This window comes from Hyla sarda, chromosome 3, assembly GCF_029499605.1.
Source record: "Hyla sarda isolate aHylSar1 chromosome 3, aHylSar1.hap1, whole genome shotgun sequence".
NCBI lineage: Eukaryota > Metazoa > Chordata > Amphibia > Anura > Hylidae > Hyla > Hyla sarda.
In genome coordinates this window covers 437,094,316-437,116,642 of record NC_079191.1, presented here as the reverse complement: position 1 = coordinate 437,116,642, position 22,327 = coordinate 437,094,316, and the positions used below count along the sequence as shown (strand labels likewise).

Genomic DNA, 22,327 nt, shown 5'->3' with positions numbered 1-22,327 from the left:
CAAAACTACAACTCCCATCATGCCCTGACAGCTTATGGCAAGTATATCTACTGCACAGTCGTTAACCCATGGCTCTCCAGCTGTTGCAAAACTACAACTCCCATCATGCCCTGACAGCTTATGGCAAGTATATCTACTGCACAGTCATTAACACATGGCTCTACAGCTGTTGCAAAACTACAACTCCCATCATGCCCTGACAGCTTATGGCAGGTGTATCTACTGCAGTGTTACCCAACCTGTGGCGCTGTACAGCTGTTGCAAAACTACAACTCCCATCATGCCCTGACAGTCTTTGTCAGATATATCTACAGCAGAGTTCCCTGGCCTGTGGCTCTCCAGCTGTCAGGGCATGATGGGAGTTGTAGTTTTGCCACAGGTTGGGGAACACCGACTCCCAATAACGTTTCCTATTTATTAATGAAGATATTATAAACTCCTCCCCTCTAATTAGCCATAATGGTATAGTCCTCAATGTCCTGTTAATACAGCCCTCAAGGTAATGACCTCCCCTCTTATTAGCGATAATGGTACAGTCCTCATCACCGCTCCCATCCCCCCCTCACTTCTGCGCACCGCTCTTGTAGCCAGAAAGGGAATCCCTGCCCGCTGACGTCACCAGAACCAAGGAAACCCTTGGACGTCACCACACGCAAATGACCATATATGGCAACATGCGTCAATGGACGAAACCAAGCGCTGCGAGAGAAGTGGGGGAGGTCGCGCCTCGCCTGTTGCCCCTTGTAGTTCCGGTAAGTATCGCAGCGGTTGCAGGCGGGCGCAGGGGCAATTGCATAAGAGCGGCCCGGGAGGCCTGGAGCTTCCTGCCCGTGCTGGGGCAGCGCTGGGGGCCGTACAGGGAGCTGGAACCTCCCATTGCAGGGACGTGGGGGGGAGGAGAGAGTGACATCAATCCTGTGAGAGCTCAGTAGATATTGTGAGTGGGGTTGAACTAATGCCATTACACTGACTCATCCAGAGACAGCACAGGAATAGCAGAGCGCAGTACCCTGGAGGTGAGCTCCACACTACACCCTATGACAGCCTCCCCTCCATCCATGTCTGCTGCAGCCCCTGGGGAGTTCTGCTGAAACTTACTTTTTTTTTTTTATACAAAGTTGCACTTGTTGTTCTTGCTGGAACTTTTTTTTTTCCTCCTGTTTGATACAATGTTGCACTGATAGCACTAGGAGGGCTCTAGCCTGTGTTCACACTGGAAGCAGCAGCGGCGGCGGCGGCACTGGATCTGGAGAGGTGTGGTGGTGTCAGGAGGGAGGCAACAGCTTTGTAAAGGCTTCAGAAGAAGGAATAGACGGGCACCCACCTCTCTGTCCCGGGGGTTCACAGGCCGGATGATGTACCAGGATTATCCGGGGAGTTTCGACAGTTCCTCCCGTGGTAGCAGCAGCTCTCCGGCTCAGCCAGACGGATACCCGGGCAGCTCCTTATCTACCTCAATACGACAGGTGAGGATCTGACGTCAGGAAGCAAAGACCTAGGCATGGCGGGTTGGATGGACCACTATGGGCTCAGTTGACCGATCCTGGTTTGGGTTTAGATAACTGGTTCTGGTTTGGAGAACGTTAACCATTCCTAGTTTGGGTTGACTTGACTTTTCTCGGTTTGGGTTGAGTTGACCGGTCCTGGTTTGGGTTGACTTGACTTTTCTCGGTTTGGGTTGAGTTGACTGGTCCTGGTTTGGGTTGACTTGACCGGTCCTGGTTTGGGTTTAGTTGACTGTTCTTGGTTTGGGTTAAGTTGACCTGTCCTGGTTTGGGTTGACTTGACCGGTCCTGGTTTGGGTTTAGTTGACTGTTCTTTGTTTGGGTTGAGTTGACTGGTCCTGGTTTGGGTTTAGTTGACTGTTCTCGGTTTGGGTTGAGTTGACTGGTCCTGGTTTAGGTTGAGTTGACCGGTCTTGTTTTATGTTGAGGTGGCTCACTCCGTGGTAGGGAGATTGGTCCTATATTGAGTTGGATTGAATGGTCCTGATTTGGGTTCCATTGACCAGTCCTGGTTTGGGTTAACCATTCCTTTATTGGGTTGAGTTGACTGGGCTTCTTTCATGTTGAGGTAGCCCGCTCCATATTAGGGAGATTGGTCCTTTACTGGGTTAGATTGACTGGTCCTGCATTGGGTCAGTTCCTAAGGGTGACTGGTTTTGTATGGGTACACCAATCCTCCATGGGGTCACCATATTGACCCAGTATCGCTAAGCTGCCTTATACTGGTCTTTACTGGGATGACCATTCCCCACCAGTATAGATCACCAGTATAGACGACCATCCCTTAAATTCTGAGTTGTCTACAGTTTTCTCCCCTCCACTGTATGTATTACAAGCCCTTATGTGTGTCGCGATGTGTTCTGTATTTTAACCCATTCATGTCCTAGTCTACAAATAGGTCTCCGGCTGAGATACCATCAGCCCTTCGTGTGGTGTGCACTCAGTAATGATCACTATCTAGACTGACGAGCGCCTTGTAATTCTTTCGTAAGACCTATACAAGGTGGACAAGTCCTGACTTATCCTAAGACCCTATTCAGAATGATCTAATCAGGTCATTCCCCACCGACCACCACATGGTCTTCACATCTTATCTGCATCCCCCCCCCCCCCCCTCCATTCCCCATATACTCTTGGTCTATATTTGAATTTGGTTCTAGTCATGCCGGTTGTCCCTTATTGGATCCTGGCTCGGGCCGCCGCATGTTATTGGCTGCCGGTGAGAACCCTCGGGTCCCCAACGCTGTGATCTCCGTATGATTCACCGGGCTCGAAATGTCTTGTGTACCAGAGCACATGGAGGCTTAACTCTTTATGGTGTGGACGGCAGAACCTTCACTGGTTGAGGGATACTACGTTACCAGTTGGGTTCAGAAAAAGTTGGTCCATTGGAAGACATGGAAGCCTCTTGATATGTTCTTGGGCAGCGTTCCCCAACCTGTTGCAAAACCACAACTCCCATCATGCCCGGACGGCCAAAGGCCGTCCTGGCATGATGGGAGTTGTGGTTTTGCTACAGCTGGAGACCCACACGATGATGCCTTATGTGTGTTCTTCTGTGTGTTTTCTATGTATTTTGGGTGTCAGGACAACCGGCGAAGATCTGAAATCTGCCGTCATACCAAAACCCTCGCTCCTTAACCGCACGGCAGAGAGTTTCACAGAACTATGGCGACTTCTTCGAGCTTCCTGGCCGCAAAAAAAGACTCTGCCGGTACCATCATAGCCCTATCCATTGAGGTTTTACTTCTTCACATGGGGGGCTGGGGTGGGGGGGAGGGGGGGGGTAGACGCCTGTTGTTGCTTCTTTTGTACTTTGTTTCTTATCGATTTTTTTTTTTTTGCGCCGCTTATACAAATAGTAAAGTTCACTTTTGCAGGACACACCCTGCCCACCTTGTGCCCCTTACAGGGTGTGGAGGAGACCATCAAAGGGCTCCGGGGTCACATTGTCTCACGTATTCGTCCTGTATGGAGGGGGTTCTAGGAGACGAATTGTTGGTTCCGGTCCAATAAGGGGGGGAGGGCTCCTGTCTTTGTTCTGTAGTCACATTAAGAAAGGGGAGGTTCAGCTAAATTAATGCACTGGATCCGGGACTTTTACCGGTGTCTAACCCCCCCCGTTCTTGGATGCCACCGTTAACCCTCTCACTGCCACGACCAATGCCCATCTATAGTGCAATTCTGGTTTTCTAGCCGCCACATCCTCTTAGCTGCTCATAGTATTCTTCTCCGATATCCGCTTTGTGTCTAAAGTAGCGTTTACCAAATATTGTGCCTCCAGCTGTTACAAAAACTACAACTCCCTGCATGCCCAAACAGCCGTTGGCTGTCCGGACATGCTGGGGGGGGGGGGGGGGGGGAGTTGTAGTTTTGTAACAGCTGGAGGCGCAACGGTTGGGAAAGACTGGTCTAAAGATCTGAAACCTGAACAGATCTGAATGTGTAATGACACATTGTAACAAACTACCAGAGCTTGATAGAGACAGAGAGAGAAATCTGGGTTATCAGTGTATTGGATGCAATTGTAACAAACTACCAGAAGCGGTTGCTACAGAACTTCAGGTTGGGGGAAGCGGGGGTCAATGGGTTTTGTTTAGGCTAGATACGATTGTGACAAACCCTCAGCTGTGAGAAACGTGAACTCTTCAAAAATGAATATTTTGCTGAGATGCAAAATAAAAAAAATAAAAATGGTCAGCTGGACGGTGGGTTGTATCATACGGTAGAAAAATGTGAGATTTTTTGGGGAAAAATCTGATCTAGATGGGGGGCGGTCTTCTCATTATTGCTGCCACCGGTAAGGCAGTTTGATGGGCAGCCTCCCTGTGCCTGTAGGTAAGCTCTCTTCTGACACCTAGTGGCGATTGTCGCTCAATACATGGCTTCAGGGATTGTATGGAATGCATTCATTGACTGGTAGGGCCTGGAGCGTAAGGGGGGGGGGGGGGTCCCAACTACGTTACAGTCCCATCCCGAGGCACGTATAATTCTATAATATTTTAGTACATAATGGGGCGTAGATGTTTTGGCGATGATATGCCGCAGCGATGACCTGAATAGATAATGACAGAATTAGGAGATGTTAAAAAGGATTAAATCAATAGGATAAATGTATCCAGGTATCACAGGGTTAAAGGGGTTATCCAGGATTAGAAAAAAATATAATAGCCGCGTTCTTCCAGAAATACCGCCACTCCTGTTCTCAGGTTGTGTGTGGTATTGCAGTTCAGGTCCATTGAAGTGAATTGAGCCAAGTTGTAATACCAAACACAACCTGAGGACAGGGGGGGCGCTGTGCTTGTTTTTTTAAATTTTGCATATCTGCTTTAATGGCGCTTCTTTTGTGTTACGATCAGGATGGGTATGCTGGGAGTTGTAGTTTTGGAAAAACTTGAGGGCTTTGGTGTAAAGCAGTGGTCTCTGAACTGTGGCCCTCCAGCTGTTGCAAAACTACAACTTCCAGCATGCCCGGACAGCCGACGGCTGTCCGGGCATGCTGGAAGTTGTAGTTTTGCAACCGCAGGAGAACGTTGGTGTACAGCAGTGGTCTCCAAACTGTGGACCTCCAGAAGTTGCAAAACTACAGCTCTCAATCTGTCCGGGCATGCTGGGAATTGTAGTTTTGCAACCACTATAGAACTCTGGTGTGGAGCAGTGGTCTCTAAACTGTGGACCTCCAGCTGTTGCAAAACTACAACTCCCAGCATGCCCAGACAGATTGAGAGTTGTAGTTTTGCAAGACATGGAGGTGCACAGTTTGAAGACCGGGGTGACAAATATGGCCGCCTCTACATGGGTCACTATCCAGCTTTCCCTGACAAAGCCTTCCAGATAAGCAGCGTTCTACCCTCTTACCATGAACATTGAAAACTAGATTTTGCCATTTGGGACTCTAGGAAAAGCTGGATGACAACAAACACGACCGACATTACAAGGGTCATCACCCAGCTTTCTCAATGGGAAATCTTTGTAGCTAGACATCGATCTGACCAAAGCCTTTATGCAGCAGAGAAAACCATTCAGGAACCTGGAAATGCTGGGTGACAGCAAACATATGGGTTATCACCTAGCTTTCTTAAAGGGGTACTCCGGTGGAAAACTTTTTTTTGTTTATCAACTTGTGCCAGAAAGTTAAACAGATTTGTAAATTACTTTTATTAAAAAATCTTAATCCTTCCAGTACTTATTAGCTGTTGAATACTACAGAGGAAATTATTTTCTTTTTCGGAAGACTGAGCTCTCTGCTGACATCTCTGTCTATTTTAGGAACTGTCAAGAACAGTATATGTTTTCTATGGGGATTTTCTCCTACTCTGGACAGTTCTTAAAATGGACAGAGATGTCAGCAGAGAGCACTGTGTTCCAAAAAAAAAAAAGAATTTCCTCTGTAGTATTCAGCAGCTAATAAGTACTGGAAGGATTATGATTTTTTAATAAAAGTAATTTACAAATCTGTTTAACTTTCTGGCACCAAGTTGATTTAAAAAAAAAGTTTTCCGCCGGAGTACCCCTTTAAAGCAAAGTCTTCGTAGCTAGGCAGGGATTCAATCTACAGGGAAAACAATTCAGGAAAAGCTGGGTGTAGGAGCTACAATAGCAGCCACATTGGTGGTCATCCAGCTTTTCCAAGAACAGATAAGGCTAATGACAGCTTGTGTGTCTCTATCGCTGCCCAACAGCGCAAAAGACATTAGACTCATAAGAAAAAGCGACAATAAAATGAGTTTAATCCGGAATTTCTGGGTTCTAGATTCTCAGATGGTCACATGACCTGCAGAGAACGTCCGGCTCAGGTTTAGCAGATATTTCTGAAGTATCAGATGCCGGATTAGAGGATTTTATCCGTCTTTTTCTCCCCTGTGATCTCTTGTGAATCTGGATGTTGAGTGAATTTTGCCACTTCTAATCCCCATCGTGGGAGTCGCTGGGTGTATTCCTGTTGTGACAGCGAAGCAGAGGGGAAGGAATTTGGCAACGGACAGAGACAACACCCAGAAGGGGAATAGCTGAGGACTTAACCCTTAAAGCTGCGGCATCTCCCGTGCGCTTGAGTCTATTCTTCCCTGTTATCAGCCGGTTATTCTCCGTATAGGGGAAGATTCAATGGGACCTCACCCAGCTTTCCCAGGGATCCCAATATTATGGGGGGCGGTTAATGTCTTACAATAAAATTCTCCTTGTTGCCCATAGCATCCAATTACAGCTTAAAGGGGTACTCCGGTGGAAAACTTTAGTTTTTTAAATCAACTGGTGCCAGAAAATTATACAGATTTGTAAATTACATCTATTAAAAAATCTTAATCCTTCCAGTACTTATTAGCTGCTGAATACTACAGAGGAAATGCTTTTCTTTTTAGAACACAGAGCTCTCTGCTGACATCACAAGCACAGTGCTCTCTGCTGACATCTCTGTCCATTTTAGGAACTGTCCAGAGCAGTATATATGTTTGCTATGGAGATTTTCTCCTACTCTGGACAGTTCCTAAAATGGACAGAGATGTCAGCAGAGAGCACTGTGCTCGTGATGTCAGCAGAGAGCTCTGTGTTCCAAAAAGAAAATAACTTCCTGTGGAGCATACAGCAGCTGATAAATACTGGAAGGATTAAGATTTTTTAAATAGAAGTAATTGACAAATCTGTTTAGCTTTCTGGCACCAGTTGATTTAAAAAAAATAAAATAAAAGTTTTCCACCGGAGCACCCCTTTAACTTTCACTTTACAAGAGAAATGAAAGCTGAGCTGTGAATGGTTGCTATGGGCAACAAAGACCATCGTTACTATGCGGCCCTGTTCGCACTACTCAAAGTCCGCCCAGAATCCGCTCGCAGCAGCTTCCCATTGATTTCAGTGGGATTCCGCGGCTTAGTTCACGCGTCGGAAGTTGCGTAGATTCTCCTCGTTGCCTATAGCAACCAGTTACAGCTCAGCTTTCACTTTACCAGAGAAATGAAAACTGAGCTGTGACTGGTTGCTATGGGCAACAAAGGCCATCGTTACCACGCAGTCCTGTTCGCACTACTCAAATTCCGCTCTGCATCTGCTCGCAGCAGCCTCAGTGGGATTCCGCGGCTTAGTTCACGCGTCGGAAGTTGCGTAGATTCTCCTTGTTGCCTATAGCAACCAGTTACAGCTCAGCTTTCACTTCACCAGAGAAATGAAAGCTGAGTTGTGATTGGTTGCTATGGGCAACAAAGACCATCGTTACTACGCGGCCCTGTTCGCACTACTCAAATTCTGCTCGGAATATGCAGCAGCCTCAGTGGGATTCCGCGGCGTACTTCACACTTCCGAAGCTGCGAAGCGGAACGTCCAATTTGGAATTTGTTTCCGAGGGAAGGATGAACGTGGGACTGCACTGTAGTGAATAGGACCGGCGTTTCATGTCGGCACCGATTGCGGAGGGGTCTGCTGCAAGCAGAATCCGCCCAGAATTTCTTTTGCAGAAATTCCTTCCATTTGGAAATTTCCGTAGTGTGTATTTAATATGTTTTTTCTATTTATTTTTTTTATTTTTTTTTAAGTCACATGATAAGTCACATGACTTGTAATGAAAAGGAAAAAAAGAATGCAGGCGATAAAATGCCCCAAAAAATAAAAAAACGGCAAAAATTTAGGCAAGGTTCATACTGATTTTTAGCGGTCACAGGTATCCGCCTGCAACGGATGCCAACGTATAATGTAGCAGAGAGCAATGGATGCCATTTTAGGCTGCATTCACACCACATTTTGGCAATACAGTTCCTGTATCAGGTTTCTGATGAAAAACTGATTCCTCAAAACCGGACAAAACGCGTGTGCAAATTTTAACCCGTATACGGTTTGAAAAACGATGTCCGGTTGCATCCGTTTTTTAAGTAAAACGTATTTGTATACGTTTTTAACTTTTCACTCCATTTTTAATAAAGTTTCACTTGTTTGATTGAAATTCCAAGAAAAAAAAAAAACTGTGCAAAGTCAAAAACCGTAAGGTTAAAACCGGATGGAACCGTACGCACATACGGTTCTGTACGGTTCCCATTGACTCCCATGTAAAAAAAAAAAAAAACGTATACGGTTTCATTCGGTTTTTCACCCGGACCAAAAAAACTTGGTAGACTACGGTTATGCAAACAAGGTAGAACGTCCAGCACTCAATGTCTGTTGCAATGGTTTATTGGCATAAAAGCATAATCATGAACAGAACAGAGCGTAAGCCTACGCGTTTCGGGTAACAAGACCCTTAGTCATGTGTGTCCAGTGGGAGGTGAGAGCTGTCTACTTGCCGGCCTTAGACTACGGTTATGGGTACGGGTAAAAAAAACGGACAAAACCGTATAAGACGTAAAACGGACTAAACCGGATGATGCGTTTGACATAAGGTTTACAAGGTTAAGTCAATGCATACGGTTTTCTATACGGTTCTGTACGGTTTTTAACTTGAAACCGTATACGGGAACTTTATAGCAAAAACGTGGTGTGCGTGCTGCCTTATTTCGATGGCGTCCGGTCACTCCGTTCGGGACGTTTGCACTATTTTTTTGGATCACTAGGTGGCGCCGTCCAGGCCATTGACATTTGTAGCGCATTCGGAAAGTTAAAACGCAGCCGCGTGAACCTCCCCCTATGACTCCTGACTCCAACCTGCCTCCCTCCAGCTGTTGCAAAACTACAACACCCAGCATGCCCGGACAGCCAACGGCTGTCCGGGCATGCTGGGTGTTGTAGTTTTGCAACAGCTGGAGGGACGCGCTTTGGACACCCTTGCCTTATGACAGCGTTTCCCAACCAGTGTGCCTACGGCTGTGACAAAACTACAACTCCCAGCATGCCCAGACAGCCTGTGACTGATAGGACTAGATGTGAATATGTACCTATGCCCGGAGAGCGGAACGGCGTTTCCACGTGTCTGCCCTCAGCGGCCTTCATTTCGGCAGCGTCTGAGTATGTGCAGAATTTCCTGTTTGTCCTGAACCATTGCCCAACCGAGCCCGGAGCTGCGATTCCCCCCCCCCCCCCCCCCCCCCTCGACCTCTTGTGGTTTGTCCGGAGATCTACAGCCCCCCCCCCCCCGTCTGTACAAGGTGCGGGGTGGAGGGGGGTTTCTCGCATCTTGATTGCGGTCGCAGTAATCTGGTAATGGCGCAGCGCCGGCTCCCACGAACTTATTAGGAGACAACAGAGAATCGGGTCCATCAGAAAATGTCGCCAAATTATCGCCTAATGGACGATTGCGCCAAAGAATAGGCAACAGTTGTATCGGACAACGACGTTTCCAAACTTGTGACTATCCAGCTGATGGGAGTTGTAGTTGTGCAACAGCTGGAGAGCAGCAGGTTGGGGGAACTTGCAGTAGATATTCCTGTGCAAGCTGTCAGAGCATGATGGGAGTTGTAGTCGTTGCAACAGTCGGAGAGACTAATGGTTGGAGAGCACGACAGTTGGTATACCTGTCGGGGCACGATGGGAGTTGTAGTTTTGAAACAACTGGAGAGCCACAGGTTGGAGAATACTGCAGTAGATATACCTGTCCAGGCTGTCAGGACATGATGGGAGTTGTAGTTTTGCAACAGTTGGAGAGACAAAGGTTGGAGACCATTACAGTAGATATACCTGTGCAGGCTGTCACGGCATGATGGGAGTTGTAGTTGTTGCAACAGTCGGAGAGACAAATGGTTGGAGAGCACTACAGTTGGTATACCTGTCAGGGCACGATGGGAGTTGTAGTTTTGCAACAGTTGCAGAGAGAAAGATTATAGAACACTACAGGGTTCTACTGTCAGAGCATAATGGGAGTTGTAGTTTTGAAACAACTAGAGAGCCACAGGTTGGAGAATACTGCAGTAGATATACCTGTCCAAGCTGTCACAGCATGATGGGAGTTGTAGTTTTGCAACAGTTGGAGAGACAAAGGTTGGAGATCATTACAGTAGATATACCTGTGCAGGCTGTCACGGCATGATGGGAGTTGTAGTTGTTGCAACAGTCGGAGAGACAAATGGTTGGAGAGCACTACAGTTGGTATACCTGTCAGGGCACGATGGGAGTTGTAGTTTTGCAACAGTTGCAGAGAGAAAGATTATAGAACACTACAGGGTTCTACTGTCAGAGCATAATGGGAGTTGTAGTTTTGAAACAACTAGAGAGCCACAGGTTGGAGAATACTGCAGTAGATATACCTGTCCAAGCTGTCACAGCATGATGGGAGTTGTAGTTTTGCAACAGTTGGAGAGACAAAGGTTGGAGACCATTACAGTAGATATACCTGTGCAGGCTGTCACGGCATGATGGGAGTTGTAGTTGTTGCAACAGTCGGAGAGACAAATGGTTGGAGAGCACTACAGTTGGTATACCTGTCAGGGCACGATGGGAGTTGTAGTTTTGCAACAGTTGCAGAGAGAAAGATTAGAGAACACTACAGGGTTCTACTGTCAGAGCATAATGGGAGTTGTAGTTTTGAAACAACTGGAGAGCCACAGGTTGGAGAATACTGCAGTAGATATACCTGTCCAAGCTGTCACAGCATGATGGGAGTTGTAGTTTTTCAACAGTTGGAGAGACAAAGGTTGGAGATCATTACAGTAGATATACCTGTGCAGGCTGTCAGGGCATGATGGGAGTTGTAGTTTTGAAACAAGGTTGGAGAATACTACAGTAGATATACCTGTGCAGGCTGCCAGGGCATGATGGGAGTTGTAGTTGGAGAGCCACAGTTTGGGAAATACTATTGTATACAAAGTATCAGTTCTAATGTATAAGTCCAGACCAGTTTTTTTTCCAACCAGGTTGCCTCCAGCTGTTGCAAACCCACAACTCCCAGCATGCCCGGACAGCCAACGGCTGTCCGGGCATGCTGGGAGTTGTGGTTTTGCAACAGCTGGAGGCCTCCTGCTTGGGAAACACAGGTCCAGACAATCCTCTGTGAGCTGGACAGTCTGGGCTCCAAAGTCATACATGTTACCTGACACACAGGACTGGAGAGAGATCTGCTGAAGGCATCTAGGTCAGATACCATTGTAACGAACCCTCAGCTGCGAGAAGTCTTCGTTCTGTACAGGTTTTACACTAGGGTCGACCTTTGACCGTGTTTTTATACGTGTTCTGCACCAAAATCCACCTGGGACTTAAGCGACAAGTCCGTTCTTGATGCAGAAACCGCGGCAGGATTAGCTACATTGAATGGCGCAAATCCGCCCGCTAATCCGTGGCCTTACAGCGTGGGATCCTTTCTCTACGCCAGTGTTTTTTCCAACCAGTGTGCCTTCAGCTGTTGCAACACTACAACTCCCAGCATGCCCGGACTGGGAAACACAGCTCTTTACGTATTCGTATTCCCTTTCGCACCGGCGGACGTGCTCGCCGTCACATGTTCTGACCAAATTTCTTAAATTCCATTCACTCCCAGGAGATCTTTTTTTAAAAAATTTATTTCAAAATGATGTCCGGCGATTGCAGAACGCGCAAATTTTAAATTACATCTCCCGTAAAGGAATCGTACGCCGCCGTGATATGGTTTGGGGGTATTTTGCTGGGGGCTTGTGAAATTCCTCACACTTCAAAGGAGACTTTCCCAGAAATGACAGAATTCCCAGTCTACTGTGTGCGGAATATAATGCGATGCTGCCCCCTGGAGGTCCGCGGCGGCGGTGACGGTTTCCTGAGATTGTGTTAAATGGGGAAAATAATGTTTTCTGATTCCAGTAATAGGAGAGGGGGGGGGGGGGAGATGTGTGGGAGACTCCGGGATGGGAAAGAGCCCGAATTGATACTTTGTTTCTCGGCCGCCTCCATTCTCCTCCAGTACAATAAACAGGCAGGAATGTTTGCAGATCAATGAGTCACAGGATCTGGGTTACATCACCGGGGCGAGCGGGAAAGGGGTCAACTTTCCCAGGGAAGGCGCAACATTTTGAAATAGCAGAGAAAGAGTGGGAGTCGGGTCAGTGTTTCCCAACCTGTGTGCCTCCAGCTGTTGCAAAAACTACAACTCCCAGCATGCTAAGCAGTAGGAATCATGGTCTGGGCAGTGGATGGGAGACCAACGACGCTCGAAGGAGTGTTTCCCAACCAGTGTGCCTCCAGCTGTTGCAAAACTGCAACTCCCAGCATGCTAATCAGCAAGTAGTATGGTCTGGGCAGTGGATGGGAGACCAACGATGCTCAAAGCAGTGTTTGCCAACCAGTGTGCCTCCAGCTGTTGCAAAACTACAACTTCCAAAATGCTAAGCAGCAGATATCATGGTCTGGGAAGTGGATGGGAGACCAACAGCAATGCTCAGAGCGTTGTTTCCTAACCAATGTGCCTCCAGCTATTGCAAAACTGCAACTCCCAGCATGCTAATCAGCAAGTAGTATGGTCTGGGCAGTGGATGGGAGACCAATAATGATCAAAGCAGTGTTTGCCAACCAGTGTGCCTCCAGCTGTTGCAAAACTACAACTTCCAGCATGCTAAGCAGCAGGTATCATGGTCTGGGAAGTGGATGGGAGACCTACAGCAATGCTCAGAGCAGTGTTTCCTGACCAAGGTGCCACCGGCTGTTGCAAAACTACGACTTCCAGCATGCCTGGACAGCCATTGGCTGTCCGGGCATGCTGGGAGTTGTAGTTTTGCACCAGTCGGAGGCACACTGGTTGGGAAACACTGATGTACGTACTATAGCGGGGGCTCCAATGCACGGTTGGCCCTAGACCCCCCTTTCCTATGGCATTTAGCAATGCTGGCAGGAGCGGTGGCTCTACAGTTGCACAACTACAACGCCCAGCATGCCCTAAGACTGGAGTGCATACTATACAGGTGGCCCAGGTGGGACCACCAAGTTTTGGTTTGTTCTAGCTTGCGTTCCTGTGGTAATCTCTAAAGCTGTGATCTTCACCATGAGGCTCTCCAGCTGTTCCAAAACTACAACTCCCAGCATGCCCTGACAGACGAAAAGGCTAGGTGTTGTAGTTGTGCAACATCTACAGGGCTGTGGTCTCCAACCTACGCCACTCCAATTGTTGTATAACTACTACACCCAGCATGCCCTAAGACTAGTGTTCATACTGTAGACGTGGCCCATGGAGGTGGATCCTTTGGCTCTCCAGTTCTTGCATAACTACAATCCCCAGCATGCCCTGACAGACGAAGGCTGGGTGTTGTAGTTGTGCAACAGTTAGGGAGCTATGGTTCTTCAACTGTTGCAAAACTACAACACCCAGCATGCCATGACATGACCTTCTGCTGTTAGGACATGTTGGATGTTGCAGTTTTGCAATAGCTGGAGACCCATAGAATGGAGGGGAGGTTGGAGGGGGGCAACAAGGCTTGGACTGTCTTGCCCCAAGGGTGATGGGGCATCATGGAATGAACCAATGACAACATCAGTGGTCTCCAAACTGTGGATCCCCAGTTGTTGCAAAACTACAACTCCCAGCATGCCCGGACAGCCAACGGCTGTCCGGGCATGGTGGGAGTTGTAGTTTTGGCTACAGTTTTGCAAGTTTTTCCCTTACCACTCCTTACTGTCTGGGCATGCTGGGAGATGTAGTTTTGGCTACAGTTTTGCAAGTTTTTCCCTACTACTCCTTGCTGATTGGGCATGCTGGGAGTTGTAGTTTTGCCAATGTTTTGCAAGTTTTTCCCTTGCTACTCCTTACTGTCCAGGCATGCTGGGAGTTGTAGTTTTGAAACAGTTTTGCAAGTTTATCCCTTACTTCTTGCTGTCTGGGCATGTTGGGAGTTGTAGTTTTTGCTACAGTTTTGCAAGTTTTTCCCTATTACCCCTTGCTGTTTGGGCATGCTGGGAGTTGTAGTTTCGCAACAGTTTTGCTAGTTTTCCCTTACTACTCCTTAGTGTCTGGGCATGCTGTGAGTTGTAGTTTGGCAAGTTTTTCCCAGTACTCCTTACTGTCCGGGCATGCTGGGAGTTGTAGTTTTGCAAGTTTTTTCCTTACTTCTCTTTGATGTCCGGGCATGCTGGGAGTTGTAGTTTTTGCTACAGTTTTGCAAGTTTTTCCCTACTACTCCTTCCTGTTTGGGCATGGTGGGAGTTGTAGTTTCGCAACAGTTTTGCTACCTTTTTCCCTACTTCTCCTTGCTGTCTGGGCATGCTGGGAGTTGTAGTTTTGCAAGTTTTTCCCTTACTTCTTGCTGTCCACGCATGCTAGGAGTTGTAGTTTGGCTACAGTTTTGCAAGTTTTTCCATTACTTCTCCTTGCACAATGAATTTGTTCTTTTAGTCTGTGGTTAGGGAAGGGTTAAGTGTCCTAGCCCTAAGGGAGTGACTGTGACCACACCTGGGCATTAAGTAAATGGAGCCGCGTAAAAAAAAGGGAAGGAGATGAGGGGAAGTTCGTTTTACAGTGGGAGGCGATTATGCAATCGAGATTTCCTGCCTCTCCCTCCGCCGAGCTCCTTTATGTCTGGACAAGGAAGTTTCCACTGAAGCGGGATGAGCCCGGAGTGATTGACAGCCCTCGGTAACTATAGCGCGCAACACGTACGGTCCCCGCCATGTTGCCAGTCCGGTGTCGTCAGATGAATGACAGGTGCCTCGTTCTTGCGCAACATGTGAATCGGGGGTTCTAGACTGTTTTTGGGGTCTACCCATTATTGATGAGGTGGTACATTCCTCTTAGACATATGATGGCAATTAGTACTTGATATCTTAAAGGACCACTCCACCCACAGGGGTGGGGCTCAGAATCAGAAAACAGATCCGGTCCCCTTATGGGATATGGGACCATAGGGCAGCTATTTTTAAAAAGGGTACAGGATGGCAATCCCAAGAGAGCACTATGACGGGCACATTGGTTGCCACCCAGATTTACCAGAAGCGGATAACCTAAGCCCCTGGACGTCTCAGCTCCAGGATCGGGCAGTCCTGTTGCACCTGCTCGTGTTCCCAATTCCTAGAGAGATGTGAAAGGGTTAAGGGCTCAGGTGTCGGAGTTAATTTGGCGTTGGCTTAAGCAGATGTTTTCCGCACGGTGGTGATCTAGCCCGCGGCGGATGATTGTTGTGTTGCTGAGACCGGTTGTGTTATTCACACAATGTACCTTCATTCACAGCCAGGTGCAGAGGAAACGGTGACCTCACACTCCGGCATCTTCTCTAATGTGGTCTGTGTCTAGACAGAAAGGACAACGTTTCTGCTCCATGTGACTCGTGGTAATAATAAGAACCGTGCAACTTTTCCGTCACCTCTGACCCTTGTGTCAATCCAGACAGCGGTTAGGAGAGCTCCATTGGACATAGTGGTTGTAGAACATTGACTGTGAGATGTACATGATCTTGTCTTCTTCTATGGGAAAAGGGATGGACGAGCTTCTGAGGAGGCTTCTGCTTCCCTATGCCTTGAGGCCAAAACTACTCGACTTTATACACATGGGGGATATATGATTATTTTGCTTTGCCTCTTAGCTTGGTGGCAGACATTGTCTCTTGGCGGACCTACCTCTTAGCTTGGTGGCAGACCTTGTCTCTTGGCGGGCTTACCTCTTAGCTTGGTGGCAGACCTTGTCTCTTGGCGGACCTACCTCTTAGCTTGGTGGCAGACCTTGTCTCTTGGCGGGCTTACCTCTTAGCTTGGTGGCAGACCTTGTCTATTGCCGGGCCTACCTCTTAGCTTGGTGGCAGACCTTGTCTCTTGGCGGACCTACCTCTTAGCTTGGTGGCAGACCTTGTCTCTTGGCGGGCTTACCTCTTAGCTTGGTGGCAGACCTTGTCTCTTGGCGGGCCTACCTCTTAGCTTGGTGGCAGACCTTGTCTCTCGGCGGGCCTACCTCTTAGCTTGGTGGCAGACCTTGTCTCTTGTTGGATCTTAACTCTTTTCCTGGCATCAGATAATGCCTTTTGGCCTAAGAGTTGGCTTTTGGCTCGAAGAAGTGAGCATTTACTCTCTGGTTTGCCATGTCTCCTGGCCAGGTGCTGGGCTTCACTTCTTGGCTGGGCAATGGCCCTTGCCTCTTATACCGTCACTTTGTCTTGCCTCCTGGTGTACACCCAAGAGTGAGAAGACAAGCCAAATTATAATAAGCCAAACCAAGAAAAATCTGTGCCATAAGATCTATGATTATTTCCTCAAAAAACTTGACTTCTTGACATTAGATCTTTAGCCTGACTTGTATCATAACCAAACTCTCCTTTCTTTCTCCAGCAGAAATACCGAAACGATATGCCAGGATCCAGTAGTGCCTTTATTCCCACCATAAACGCCATCACGACCAGCCAGGACTTACAGTGGATGGTTCAACCAACTGTGATCACTTCCATGTCCAATCCCTATGGCAGAGCTCATCCATACGGACACCCAGTACAGAATCACCCATCACTAGGCGGACATGCAGCCCTACAACGACCGGGAGTCATCAAAAGCATTGGTACCACCGCTGGCCGGAGGAGAAGAGATGAGCAGGTAGGAAAGACACATCCCCTTCAACTACTTTAATTGTACTTAAAATATTTCTGGTATTTTAATTGCTCCTTTGATAATAGGAATACATAATGTATGTCATCATTAGTCATACGAACACGTCATTATAACTCTATGTAAAGATCCACCACCCCTAAAACCTGCACTTAGAAAGCCTCAAAGTCCAGTGATCTGTCATACTGTTTATAATCCCTACTGAGTAATGCAAAGTCTATGATCTACAAGGAGATATGAGGGAGAGAAGCCAAATACTGATAGGTACACTTTTTTTCTTTTTTCAAAGCTGCCCTTTGTGAGAACAAAACTTCTAAAATACTGCCCCCCTATATACAAGAATATAACTACTATAATACTGCTCCTTTATACAAGAATATAACTACTATAATACTGCTCCTATATACAAGAATATAACTACTATAATACTGCTCCTATATACAAGAATATAACTACTATGATACTGCTCCTATATACAAGAATATAACTACTATGATACTGCTCCTATATACAAGAATATAACTACTATAATACTGCTCCTATATACAAGAATATAACTACTATAATACTCCTCCTATATACAAAAATATAACTGCTATAATACTGCTCCTATATACAAGAATATAACTACTATAATACTGCTCCTATATACAAGAATATAACTACTATAATACTGCTCCTATATACATGAATATAACTGATATAATACTGCTCCTATATACAAGAATATAACTACTATAATACTGCCTCCTATATACAAGAATATAACTACTATAATACTGCTCCTATATACAAGAATATAACTACTATAATACTGCTCCTTTATACAAGAATATAACTACTATAATACTGCTCCTATATACAAGAATATAACTACTATAATACTACCTCCTATATACAAGAATATAACTACTATAATACTGCTCCTATATACAAGAATATAACTACTATAATACTGCTCCTATATACAAGAATATATCTACTATAATACTGCTCCTATATACAAGAATATAACTACTATAATACTGCCTCCTATATATAAGAATATAACTACTATAATACTGCTCCTATATACAAGAATATAACTACTATAATACTGCTCCTATATACAAGAATATATCTACTATAATACTGCTCCTATATACAAGAATATAACTACTATAATACTGCTCCTATATACAAGAATATAACTATTATAATACTGCTCCTATATACAAGAATATGACTACTATAATACTGCTCCTATATACAAGAATATAACTACTATAATACTGCTCCTATATACAAGAATATAACTACTATAATACTGCTCCTATATACAAGAATATAACCACTATAATACTGCTCCTATATACAAGAATATAACCACTATAATACTGCTCCTATATACAAGAATATAACTACTATAATACTGCTCCTATATACAAGAATATAACTACTATAATACTGCTCCTATATACAAGAATATAACTACTATAATACTGCTCCTATATACAAGAATATAACTACTATAATACTGCTCCTATATACAAGAATATAACTACTATAATACTGCTCCTATATACAAGAATATAACTACTATAATACTGCTCCTATATACAAGAATATAACTACTATAATACTGCTCCTATATACAAGAATATAACTACTATAATACTGCTCCTATATATGTATATAACTTCTATAACCGTTCTTTGGAGTCAGCTGTATGGCCTCACTTAACCTCCTTTGTACTCCGCAGACCCCGCACTGTTTTGCTGACTCTTGGGGATCACGGAGGACAGTGGGTTTGGAGCTGCTGACTGTATTTACATTCCCGGTCCCTTGTGTCACTCGGCGGCCATGTTCCTCCCTTGATCTTTACACTTGTTCCCAGCTGTGGTTATAACATAAATCCTGTTTCCTTTTGACGTCAGGATCACATCTGATAAGCGGATTGTGAAATGTTTTCTTCTAACCACAGAACGTCTCCGCTCTCCTGTCCCGGCTCGCACACTCCTTACTCTTGCTCAATCCCATGACACCGCAGCTTCCTACAGACCCAACGGCTTTTCACAATTTGCGGCTTTTTTTTTTGGGACCGCAGTGACAGTTAATTTTTTTTTTAAAATTTCTCTTGTTTTTATCTACAGTTGTCCCCCGAAGAAGAGGAAAAGCGGAGGATCCGAAGAGAAAGGAACAAACTGGCTGCCGCAAAGTGTCGCAACAGGAGGCGAGAGTTAACGGACAAACTCCAAGCTGTACGTGGCCAATCTGTTTCCTTCATTTACTGCTGACCGAGGTGGTGAAATGGGGCACAAAAGTTCCTTATTTCATCATCTTACTATGTAAAGTACAATATTATAGCATGATTGTCCTGCAAATCCAAGAGGTCAGGGGTTGCGACACATTCTTCGTAAATGTACACTCGGCACCACCGCACAAACAATCCATATATCTTGAGACACGCTAAGGTGTAACAATAATAGCTACGGTAGGCGGCGCTACACGCTCAGAAAAACAGGACATCTAGGATACAATCACACAAAGGAAAAAGAAGCGGAGAGCTCACCGGTCCGAGCGCAGGCAAAACGGGACTTCTTAGTCCGGAGACGGCAGATGGATCCGGGGGAGTTCAGACGTCAGGTCACGGACCGTTTCACGCCCCTAGGCGCATCGTCAGGCCGCTTTCAGAATCTTTTATTGCCCCTCAGTGCACGATGGTGGCTCATGTGTCTCTTAAAGGGGTACTCCGCCCCTAGACATCTTATCCCCTATCCAAAGAATAGGGGATAAGATGTCTGATCGCGGGGGTCCCGCAGCTGGGACCCCCGCGATCTCTGTGCAGCATCTGGCGTTCGTTTTAGAACGCTGGGTGCGGGCGGCGGAGGTCGTGATGTTACGGTCACGCCCCTCGTGACATCACGCCATGCCCTCTCATAGACTTGCATTGAGGGGGCATGGCGTGAAATCACGAGGGGCGTGACAGTGACGTCACGACCCCTCGCCGTCCGCGACAAACGTTTCGGAACAAAATGTTCTGAACGCTGGGGCAGCAGAGTACCCCTTTAAGTTCTTGGGATCAATGGCGGCACCCACAGCTACAACTCTGTTGGTCAAACTTTTATGATGTCTGTTATGTCTCCATATGTCACTACTGACACGTTGCTGAGATCGGCAGGGGCACAGGGCACAGCGCCCCAATATGTCTTCTTGACTTGTGGGAAGATATTATTTTCTGAACAAGAGGAAAATATGGTCTTTCTTGCTGGTTATGATGGAGAAACACTTAGCATTGGGAAATAAGTTTGTGATCATCCGACCTTCCGCTGTTGGGAGAAATTACTTTACTAAATTCCTTTCTCCTTCTTTTTGTTTTCAGGAAACTGAGAAACTGGAACAAGAAAAATCTGGACTACAGAAAGAGATAGCCGAGCTGCAAAAGGAGAAGGATAAACTGGAGTTCATGCTGGTCGCCCACTCACCCATGTGTAAGATACAAGGCGACGATCGTATTACCCCCATCCAAAACACACATGCTGCCCGTTCCATGATGGGAAGCCGAGTGGTCGTCAAACAGGAACCCATCGATGACGACAACGGGCGGTCGGCAGTCACCTCTACTGACAAAACACAGAGGTCTGTGATCAAACCGATCAACATTGGGGGAAGCTTCTTTAACGAGGAACCTCTCAACACACCCGTCGTGATGTCATCTACACCTCCGAGCACTCCGAGCGCCCCTAACCTTGTCTTTACCTACCCAAGTGTGTTGGATCAAGAGTCGTCAACCTCTCCTTCAGAGTCCTGCTCTAAGGCCCATCGTCGCAGCAGCAGCAGTGGGGACCAGTCTTCTGATTCCTTGAACTCCCCCACTCTGCTGGCCTTGTAACGGTTGCTACAACGAAGAGACTTTACCGTACATATCAGGCGATGTCTAGGAGGGTAGATAGCTGGTGGCAGGCGCTTCCCAACCATGGACATGCATCCCTATGAAATCTCGTAACTGGATCTTACACTTCAGACGCTTCAGTGTAGCTTTGACTTTCTTGGGTTGTTGGAAGAGGCTGCCTACAAGCACAAGTTCATCCTCCATTGCTCATTGTATCGAATCTCGGTTGGGCCCAGATGGGGGTTAAATTATTTCCAGCCTTGAGGCTCCCAGGACATTTCATCTAATCTAAATGGTCGATGATTACTGCCTTTATCTCTTATCCCACCCCTCCTGCCCCCCCCCCCCACCCACACCTTTTTATTCCGGGCACTTTAGGGTTTATCTATTTAAGGAATTTGGTCTTCACTGGATGAAGGTACAGAAATGTTTTTGTCTTTTTTGGATATTTTTTTTTTTTTTTGCCTTTGTTGAAGCCGTTCCAAGGCCTTTCTGATGTAACTGAAATAAAAATTAAAAAAAATTATAAAAAAAAATCAAGGAACAAAACAGCCATGGAAAAATGTTGGTTGCACCCAGTCATTATTGGAAAAGACGACGTTACCAGCAGATCTTAAAAACACCAAAGACAGTCCCAGGACGCCGTGTTCTGGCAATTTCTGTGAAACTGCTTGGATAATAAGGATTTGGCAGCACGTGATATAAAAATGGTCTAAGGAAAAAAAAATTAAAAACTTGGCAATACAACAAGCCCTTGTGCCTTCCGAATGAGCATGTTCTTCTATGGGAGAACGGTGCCCAGCTAACGCTCTAATTTTGGGATGTGATGTCATGTTTGTATATTCGCAGTTTGAATTGTCGTAGCCTGTAACATCTCGCTGTGTCACTTCTCTTAGGACATTACTCAGTATCGTGTAAATGTTCAACCGTGTGAAAATGTTTTTGGTATCTGAAATATCCACACAGGGGCATAGCTATCGAGGGTGCAGAGGTAGTAGTCACACCCGTGTCCTGGTGCCGAGAGGACCCCCATAAGCCCTCCTTTGGCAGACAACAACACCAGTATTATAAATGGCACATGGTAGGTCTGGGAGGGGGGGTATATTGTTTCAGATTTTGCACTGGGGCCCAAATTGCTGTTCTGATCCCACGAAAATAATGGCGACATTCACAGGCTACTGTCTCCTCAAAAAGTTTTTTACACCTGTACATTCCGATAGTTAAAGATCGACTCTGGTGCCTGATATGGAAATATTCCTGCTAATTCTTTCGGGGACTTGCTACAGTTGCCTTGATTCCTATCCACCATGACTTCATGGGGTTGTGCAGGAATAGAAAAAGCATGGATTTTTTCTTAAAGGGGAACTCCACTGCCCCAGCGTCCGGAACATTTTGTTCCGAACGCTGGGTGCAGTCAGCGAGGGTCGTGACGTCATGCACACGCCCCCTAGTGACGTCACGCCACGCCTCCTCAATGCCAGTCTATGGGAGGGGGCGTGGCGACAGCCACGCCCCCTCCCATAGACTTGCATTGAGGGGGGCGTGGCGCGACGTCACTTGGGGA

At 46.3% G+C, this 22,327-nt stretch overlaps 1 protein-coding gene across 9 annotated transcripts; it reads left to right on the top strand.

The window, feature by feature from the left end:
• Positions 1-617: 617 nt before the first annotated feature.
• Positions 618-22,218, top strand: FOSL2 (FOS like 2, AP-1 transcription factor subunit). Of its 9 annotated transcripts, XM_056568578.1 has the most exons (5): positions 771-1,016; positions 1,185-1,466; positions 16,623-16,880; positions 19,025-19,132; positions 20,254-22,218. In XM_056568578.1, exons 2-5 carry the CDS (start codon positions 1,353-1,355, stop codon positions 20,761-20,763), a joined length of 990 nt encoding a protein of 329 aa, XP_056424553.1. In that variant the 5' UTR covers positions 771-1,016; positions 1,185-1,352; the 3' UTR covers positions 20,764-22,218. The 9 variants fall into 9 exon arrangements, with proteins under 9 accessions (XP_056424555.1, XP_056424556.1, XP_056424553.1 ...); XM_056568580.1 differs by lacking the exons at positions 771-1,016; positions 1,185-1,466 and adding an exon at positions 618-752; XM_056568581.1 differs by lacking the exons at positions 771-1,016; positions 1,185-1,466 and adding an exon at positions 634-752 and having other exon boundaries at positions 16,626-16,880.
• Positions 22,219-22,327: the final 109 nt, after the last annotated feature.

Coding starts and splice junctions, on each gene's coding strand:
- FOSL2 (XM_056568578.1), top strand. CDS start 1,353: ATGATGTACCAGGATTATCCGGGGAGTTTCGACAGTTCCTCCCGTGGT. Junction 16,881..19,024: donor GGAGGAGAAGAGATGAGCAG/GTAGGAAAGACA, acceptor TTTTATCTACAG/TTGTCCCCCGAAGAAGAGGA. Junction 19,133..20,253: donor TAACGGACAAACTCCAAGCT/GTACGTGGCCAA, acceptor TTTTGTTTTCAG/GAAACTGAGAAACTGGAACA.